This window comes from Alligator sinensis, unplaced genomic scaffold (genome assembly GCF_000455745.1).
Source record: "Alligator sinensis unplaced genomic scaffold, ASM45574v1 scaffold468_1, whole genome shotgun sequence".
NCBI lineage: Eukaryota > Metazoa > Chordata > Crocodylia > Alligatoridae > Alligator > Alligator sinensis.
This window is the reverse complement of record NW_005842087.1, coordinates 2,319,803-2,329,237: the sequence shown is the minus strand read 5'-3', so window position 1 is coordinate 2,329,237 and position 9,435 is coordinate 2,319,803. Positions and strand designations below refer to the sequence as shown.

Sequence of the window (9,435 nt, the reverse complement as noted above, 5' to 3'; positions counted from 1 at the left end):
CTCACCCCAAGGGACCAGGGGCTATTTTTAGCCCCCTAATCCCCTCCTACTCCTGGACAAGTAACCCCCCAGTCCCTCCTGCCCCTTCCTCCACCCCAACTTAATTTCCTCAGCTCCCAGCTTTGGCAAACACTGATAAAACTGGCACTGGGAGTGGTTTGCTGGATGGGAGGTTTGGCAGGCTGGGGTGGTGGTGTGGAGGGGAGGGGAGGGTTGTCCATGGCGGTGTGGGGGAATGTCTGTACACAGCCAATGTTTGGCAGATGCATTCAACGAAGCATAACCATCTCTGAGTGCATGAGCTTCTGTCTATGTTGTTTTACTAAAGATAAATGAATCTGTTCTTCATGTATGCAGCATGAATCTAAAATCTATGTAAAATTTTAAAATGGGAAGTGCATCTTGTAGCTTTCTCATTTACATTCTATTAAATCTCTTCAGAAGAGCATTTCATCTGTTGTTGAGTACTTTACAATTCTACATAAAGGAAAAGTTCCAGTTGGTCTAATAAATGTATCATTTTGGAACCAAGAGTTCTAGTTTTTTGTATGACATAAAGGAAAAGGCATTGTCAAATATTTTGATGGGTTGAGTTCAGTACTCCGGTTAAAAGAATGCATAATTCACTTAACTATAGTTTTATTTTTTAAAAGAAATTTAGATGGATCTGCTCTATACAAAAGAATTACCTTGCATCAGCTATCCTGGCATAGTTTAGTCACTCTGCCTCAACACAATTTCTATGTAGCTATAAGTATGAAAAGGCTGCTACCTTTTATTGAACTGACTGTAAAGTAGGGAGAGCTGTTGGTCCAATAAAAGGTATCACAAAAAAGCATTGCCTCTCAGACATTTTGTAGACCGTCATGGCTACAATAACACTCCAACTTTACTGGCATATGTTATTCCTGTGTGCAAAGGGGAATAATGTATGTTAGTACAAGGTAGTTGTAGTGACACTAATTTTTATTATTGTATCAGTAAAAATAGCACACATCTTAGCAAAAGAACTATATTAATATAAAAGCCATGTGTAGAGCAAGACTTAAAGAAAATAAACTTGATACTGAAATAATGTCCATCAAAAGAGCATCAGATTACATTTATTTTTAATAGTACCTTGTGCAAAAATTACCACTAATTTAGTGAAATGAGCCTTTTTCTTATTGAAACAAATTCCAGTCTGATTTTAAAACTACAGACCAAATTCCAGTGTGGTAAAACAACTGAAATCCTGTTAAAGGCACTGGAGTTATATCATCGCTAAATTTAGATCAAAGTAATTTGGGTAATTAGGTGAGCTACAGATAAACATCTAAACTTCTGGGTGCTTATCCAAGCTGGAATGAAATACTGAACCATCTGAGGCTTATTCATCATTAGTTTTGCAGAGTATTTCACAATGTAGCAATAAGCATGTTTAATTGGAACTTGGGGGAAAAGTTTTTGAAGAGAGTTTTTCATTAGGAAAAGTTTGCTATATAAAATTGATGTGTTTTATTTTGTACTATCACCTAATTTCCTTCTGAGAATGCAGCCCTCCTACATTATGATATGGAAAAATGTCCTGTTGTTCTGGGAACACTGTTCAGATCAAGATAGTAGTTCTGCAATTCACATGAAGTAAATGTCAGCTCAAAAGAACAATTTGTGTGAAAAATGCTCTGAAAGATTTTAAAGTGTCTGGAGAGATTTTCCTTAATGAGAAAAATACTATAGGAAGTACCAATCATCTCAGCTTTGTCTATAAATGAAATGCTCAACGCAGAGAGTCATTTGTTGAAGATGACACTGGCTCTACAACATCAGGAAAAAATTAACTTGGCTGTATTGAGCTATCCCCTAGGTTACATAGCATTGCCAGGATGAATTTCTGACACGTGAGTCAAAAGGTTTTTTTGAGATGTATCTTTCCAAGGTTTCTGGGAATGTGAAGCTTTACCTCTTTCTTTTCCTATAAAAGTCAGAAACTTTAGAATAATCTTTTAAAGAACAGTTACATTCCCTATGTTAGAAGATCCTTATGCTGAGGTGTAAGGTATAGATATGTAGAGTTCTTTACTTTGACATTAAAACCTTTGCAGATGCCAATACATTAACATTCTATAGGTTATTATTCAGAATCCTGAAATCTGGATAATTATTGTAGGAAGCAACTTTTTTGTCCATCTGCTTGTTACCTCACAATAGTATCTGCATGCTCAGGGACTATTTAAAAATAAAAATGACATTATCTTTCTTTTTCTTTTTCCCTCCCAAACTGCAGATATAATTTAATTACAGAAAGTTGCTTTTTATATCTCTGTGTGCATTCTATGTATGTGTGTAGAAAGCTGAGTAGAAGAAATAAGTTTTGTATTCCCTTCTGTAAGTGGTGAAAGTGCCTCTTGCAAGAAAGGGGTTAAAAACTTTGAAAGTTGTCTTTTATAGGCAAAAAATATATGCATGCAATAAAATGTGAACTTTGCTTAAGCATTATTTTTCTTTAGGAAAAATTGACTTTCATAATAACACATCATAGCATTTTGATTCAACATTTATCCTGAAAAACTTCCAAGTTAACAGCTGTCTATATTTCAACACAGTTTACTAGCAGTGTATCACCTGTGACCACTCTGCTAAGATCCCTGCCTTGGTTCCACATCTGGCACTCAGTCTAGTTCACTACTAGACTGTTCTGATATTTGAAGTCCTTAATGGGATTGATCCCTGTTAGCTGAAAGAGAATTGTTCTCTCTCTGGCCACAACCTTGGGACTGCTTCATTCTACCAGAACAACTGAAATGTCAGCCAATGAAGGAGGGTTGTGAGTGTGTCTGGTAGAACTATCACAGGTACTGGAGCTAAAATAAGGATCTCACATCCACAAGATGATAACCATGAAATTATCCACTTTCCAAATTAAATGCAGAACTGCTTTCTTTGACTTTTTTTCCCTTGTAACTCAGGCTTTTGTGAGTGTAAAGATATGCACACATGCACATATATTATCAAACAGGCTATGGGGAAAGCAGGGACTCTGAAAAAGTTCTAAAGTTCATTGTGAATAAGTAGTTTGACATGAGATCTCAGTGTAATGCTTTGGCATAAAAGGATAATGCAAGGTTTGGGCATATAAACAAGGAATAAGCGGTGTGTCTACATGAGATGCTTTACTGCATAGTAGACTAATCTACTGTGCAGTAAAGTATCACCATCTACATGTGCACACCATTTACTGCAAAGTAAATTAGTCTACTGTGCAGTTAGCTACTACCTGTAAATACAGGTAGTAAATTAACTGTGCTGTAGAGCCTACTCAGTAGCATATGCGCAGATGCTGACCAGGAGCAAATTTGTTCCCAGTTAGCACCAACACTCTTGTGGGGGGGGGGAGCTGGGAGCTGAGCAGCACCAGGACTGGGATAGCTCTCTTCCCCGCCCCATCCCAGCACTCAGCTCTCTCCAGCAGCGCTGGGACTGGAGAGCTCTCTGCTTCCCTGCAGGGAACAGTTCCTGGGCAGCCCCAGGCTACTCAGGGAAATCCCCACCCAGTCAGGGGCTGGCTGGTAGCATGTGCATGGGGTCGGGAGACCACTACAGCAGCAGTTGTCTCCTGCCCCCGTGCACATAAAGACAGCTCCTGATGTGCACGGGGCAGGAAGACAGTTACTGCTGCAGCCAGCAGAGGTCTCCTGGTTCTGTACTCATTGGGACCCGCTCCTCTGCTCCCTGCCAACCCCTAGGCTAGCACCCTGGGGGAGCCTGGAGCTCCCCCTGGCTGCTGCAGGGGGCCAGAGCATTGTGGGAGCAGCCCTGTACTAGGCTACTCCTGTTGGGAGCAGATTTGCTCCCAACAGGAAGCATATGTAGACGTGTTCCTCAGGAAGGTTTTTACTGTGCATTAAGCCTTTATAGTAGTAATAGCATGTGTAGACACGCCCAAGGAGTCAGAGATTTATGTCTACATACAGCATTGACAAGACCAGTACTGGCATACTTTGAACATTTTTGGTATCCACACCTTAAAACGTATCTTGAAAAATTGCAGAGGGTGTAAAAAAGAGCCTCAATAATTTATGGGCTTACAATGATAAATGCTAAAGACCTCAATAACTAAAGAGAGAGTTGAGAATGAAGATTGAGAGGTGACTTGGTAAGTACCTTCACAGGAAGAAAATATAAGAACCTAGAGGGATTTTCATCTAGTGGAGAAAAGAATAAGAAAAATTAAAGGGTGGAAACTGAAGCCAGACAGAATGAAATATGAAATTAGGCCCAAATATTTAACAGGATGATCAACTCTTGGAGCACATTTCTATCCATTGATGTCTTCAGAACAAGTTTATATGCCATTATTAAAGATATGCTGTAGGTAATTAGTAATTTATTATGCTCAGTATACAGGCCACAGCAGAAACGCCTATGGCATGGCCCTGTCAGATTCCATCGAATCTGCAGATTCTGCTAAATACCTTGTCACAAGGACATGAAAAGTAAGGAAGGAAGCTCACTATACAGGTAAATGGATGAAGTAAGTGGATAAAGTCTGTAATAAAGGAGGTCAGAATGGATGATCTAATGGACCGTAAAAGGAAGTATTTTACAGAAACCATATGATGTTATGTATAATGAAATAAATAAAATATCAGAGGTTACAAAAATGTATCATGATATTTCTGAAAAGGAAATCCCTTAACTGTTTCAACTGATATCTGTTTTCCTTTGTTGTATGTGTTTTTCTCTAATTATAATAGGGTGGTGGTGACTGTCCGGAGATGAGCATTGGTGCAATCAAAATTGCTCTAGAAATCTCTCTCCCTGGTTCTTTCATATATGTGTTTACTGATGCACGATCCAAAGATTACAAGCTTACCCATGAAGTCCTGCAGCTTATTCAACAGAAGCAGTCGCAGGTATGGAAGATATTCATATTCAGTCTCAAAGAGTTTTTGTTTGTTTTTAAGCTGCATTTAATGGAAAAGACTTTTCTCCAAGATACTTGTTAAAATCCTTGTAAAAGGGATCATGTACTCTCATTTTAGTAACTAGTGGCTTTCACTTTGTTCCCCTTGTAAAAATATACTGTCCTGAAGATTAAAGGAACAATAATTAAGGTTGTTGATTAAAGGCAAGATATTACCCAGCTGCCAGTGTTTGCATTCTTGGTCAGTTTGGCAGTTGCATTGGTGTTTTTGTTGTTCTGAAAATTACTGTGCTAATTACTCTGGGAATAAAAAGTGCTGCTACACACTTTGTTATTTCAACCCCTTGTGACATTTCTACATGTTTATTTTCTTTATTCACTTTACATCCTTTGATCCTGATTGGTTTGCCTTTCCATATGGAAGTCTCATTAAAAAATCACATTGAAATCAATGAGAGCGCTATGCATATGGAGTAGGTATTAAATCCATCTGTTGTTCAAAGAATGCTCCTTTCCTTTTTTGGAGGTTTATTTAATTTCCACAGAATTCTGATTAGATAAATCCACAGCAACCTATTTGTCCCTCACATGGAGTACCACAAACCTTTTTTTTGGCATGCTTCACTGGCACATTTTAGAAGAGTCTTTTTGCTGCTTAGATTTGTCATAGGTGATGGTAGGCTACAGCTTAATTACTTTTGAATATTATTGTTTTTCAAACCCTAGGTTGTATTTGTGTTGACTGGAGACTGTGATGATAGGGCACATATTGGTTACAAGGTTTATGAAGAAATCGCCTCAACAAGTTCCGGTCAAGTTTTCCACTTGGACAAAAAGCAAGTCAATGAGGTAAAGATTATAGTTCATTCAAATAAAGATTTACTATACACAGAGATATGTAAAGTATGGACTTGCATGTAATGGCCTAAATAAATCTTTAATGATCCTAAATCTGAGTTCTGGGCAGAACAGCAAATTTGCTTAATTATTTCCTAATTCTCAATCTTGTGGTGCTGGCATATCTTGTAGCATCTTGGTGTATCTTGTGGGACTGTATCTCCTCCCACACCTCCTCTACCTCCTAACCCCCGGCTTGATTCCTCCACTTTTTATTTACATTGTTTAAACAGGATGGGCACCTGTCTGTGCCCCTACTGATATTAGTCTTTATGCACAGAGCAGCCTGTGAAACTGCAGTTTCTGAGCAGTATCTTATTCTCTAAGCAGTCCCATTTGGTTTTCTACTCAATATGAGCAAGGGTGCAGAATCTGCTCAAAGGAAATTGTCAGCAGCAATGAGAGGACTGCTATAAAACAGAACAAAAGTGTTGGTAACATGAATCTTTTCTGTAGACTTTTCAGTGTGTTTTCAGGTTCCGTATTATTACAAACAGAGTTTAAGTTTCTCAACTGCATGAAAATTATTTTAAATGAAGACAAAAATCACATGTTAGTTATTTGGTTAATTGGAATCATTTGTTAGTGTTGTAAACATATCCCTTTGGCTTCCTGGTATATTTAACATTCTGTAAGGGAGGTGGGGTTTTTTAAGTATAAATAAGTAAACATTTTTTACCATTTTGTCCAATGTATTTTCCTTTCTTCCTAATTGTTTGGTACATGTTATAAATATTGATGGTGGGTTGCAGTGTTCTGTACTTCTTGTGTTGGAAAAAATGAGGTTATGATTGGATCAGTCATAAAAAATTATGGGTCTGGAGTTAAAAACGACCAGAAAAAGAAACCTAGCAACTGATTTACTGCTTCTGAGATAGAGAAATAGAGATGTGTGTGTCTATGGGACAGGAGTCAGGGTACGCAGAGGAGAGGCCAACTCTTAGGGTTGCAATTATTTCTGTGTAAATCTTAGAGGTTGTAAAGTTGCCATTCTTATTCATATATATACAACCTCTAAGATATATATACTAGCAAATTACCCGTCAAGTATGACGGGCAGGGACAGAGGCCTGTCTGCCACCCCACCACCCCAGCTGGGACCGGGGCTGCTCCCTGGCTCCCCCACAACCACTTCAGGCCAGGTCTGGTTTCAGGGCTGCTTTGCCCCTTCCTCCCTTCCTCCCCACCGCTTTGGGCTGCAACCCCCTCCCCCCAGCTGCTTCAGGTCAGGGCAGGCTGGATCTGGTTCTCCCCTCCCCCAGGGCCGTTTCCCCCCTCCCCTCTGCCGTTTTCAGCCAGGGCCAGGGCCGCACCCACTCTCTCCCTCCTCAGCTCCCCTTCCCCTCTGCTGCTTTGGGCTGGAGCCGGCGCTTTGCCCACCCCTGCACCACCGCATCTGTTGCTGCTGTCATCTCAGGCTGCAGTGTTATGGCAGAACAGCCACCAGCTCCTGTCCAAACAGTCGCATTCTGATTGGTTGTTTCAGACAACCAATCAGAGTGTGAATAAAGCGTTATGGACAGATAGACTAAGGCTTTTATAATATTAGAATATTAATAATAATAAAAAGTATATATTCATATATACTTTGTGAGTGTATATGTATTTTAATACCTTTAATTACATTTTCACAAAAATATGACCACAGCACACACAAGCAGCCAACTAAAGCCAGAACCATACAGTCCTGTAAGAGAGAACATCAGCAAACAACACGCTGGCATGCATTAACAATTGCAGCTCATGCAAAACTAAGGAAGTGATACTCCCACTGTACTCCACACTGGTGAGACCACAGCTGGAGTACTGCATCCAGTTCTAGGTGCCGCACTTCAACAAGGTTGTGGAAAAACTTGAGAGGGTCAAGAGAAGAGCGACCCGTATGATCAGGGACTTGTAAGACAAGCCATACGAGGAGAGCCTGAGGGACTTGAGCCTCTTCAGCATACAGAAGAGAAGGCTGAGAGGAAACTTGGAAGTAGCTTACCATTACAACCGGGGCTGTAGCTTACCATTACATCAGTCGTCTTTTCCCGCTTAGTGCAGGGAGACTGGACCCGATGATCTACAAGGTACCTTCCAGCCCCTTACAATTTATGAATCTATGCCATTTTATATTTCTATTTAGTTTAGCAAAATGATACTGAAGTCACACAGGACTACCCCATAATAGAAAATTTTCAAATAAACTTAATGGAAAGCATAATGGAATTTTTTCCTTTTTCAGGATTAGAATTTCAGGGTTTAGGGTGTTCTCTTTTTGTAGGTGGCTTCTAAACAGTTAGCTCAGTTGTAGCTGGTTCTGTCTGTTGGATGCAGGGTTAAGATTTTCTTCCCTCTGCTATCCTTATATAACTGTTGGGTACTACAAAGTATCCAATTCCCATTCTTAAAGAGTCAGTATAGATTGTTCTACTGACTTTTGTGAGAATAAATTAGGAAAGTAGAGGCAAAGTGGGGCCTTTGCTTCTCCAGCCCCAATAATGCCTGTCATCAAAAATAGGGGGTACCCAGCTTGTCTATGCCTATCTCCAGCCAACATCCAAATGCTCCGTTCCCTAGATCATTTCCAGAGATCTTCCCAATCTTGGCATAATAGCACAGTTACTTTGAAGTAACTCTAAGAGGCCTTGATCCTGTGGAGAGCTAAAGCAGGATCAGGAAAGTGTAAAGGTGAGACTTATGCCTATGCTCTACCCCCCCACAACAATTACCAGTACTCAGCAGTACAGGTGGATCTCAGGTTCTCATTCAGAACTTCTCATTCAAGGGAATCTATGATAGTCTGGATGTAACTAAGCAGTATACATTAGCAATCAACATCCATAAATTACAGTATGCTGTTTTAGGTGCCCTTTGACAGGTACACATCTCTCTTTCTCTTTGTAAGGATAAGCTTTACAGATTTTGACATAGAATCACTGTTCTGGACCTAGTAACTGCTAATGCTGAATTATACATGTTGAAAAGGCTACACGCAGCTGAAAGAGAACACCCTGCCAAGCCAGTATCTTTTTTTGTTGAAAGGATCTTGATTGTTTTCATTCCAAAAGGCTCAAAATAAAAAGTTTATTTATAGTACAGCAGGTTTCAAATCTTTATCCTTGCCCTTAACCTTTGTACGTTCAGTGGAGAATAAAGCAACATGAACTAACTACCAGGAAACACAATATAACAGAAGGACACTTAGGTCTTGTTACACAGTAATTTTGGTGGCTCCTGGAGCTCTTAGCCCCTGGATTTTCCTCACATTAACACCTGAAACTGGTTTTAAGGACTCATTATGCTGCTCAAAATTACACCACTCCAGGGCAGGATTATTTCTGATCTGTGTTACCCAGCTTGTGTTGCACTAAAGTGTACCACTCTAGGCTACGCCTTAGTGTAACCACCCCACTGGCTGCATTAGGCTTACAGTACCACCCCCCTCCCCCCCAGCAGCCCAGATCCCTGCTTACTGCTCCCACCCCTAACCCACCTTCCCTGATTATTTGTGGCTGACTGTGCTGTCTGTCCCAAGGGAGCAGGCAGGGAAAGGGTAACCTGCCAGCCTGGCTGCCACCACTGCTGCCGCTCTCTGGGCCAGAAGAGCAGCAGCCTGATGGCAACAGCGGCTGGGGAGGGAGGGGAAA

At 40.4% G+C, this 9,435-nt stretch overlaps 1 protein-coding gene across 1 annotated transcript in view; it reads left to right on the top strand.

The window, feature by feature from the left end:
- Positions 1–9,435, top strand: part of HMCN1 (hemicentin 1) — a 359,897-nt gene that overhangs the window by 71,430 nt on the left and 279,032 nt on the right. The window contains 2 exon segments of the mRNA XM_006023882.3: positions 4,737–4,895; positions 5,633–5,755. Of these exon segments, the coding sequence (XP_006023944.1) occupies positions 4,737–4,895; positions 5,633–5,755 (282 nt within the window).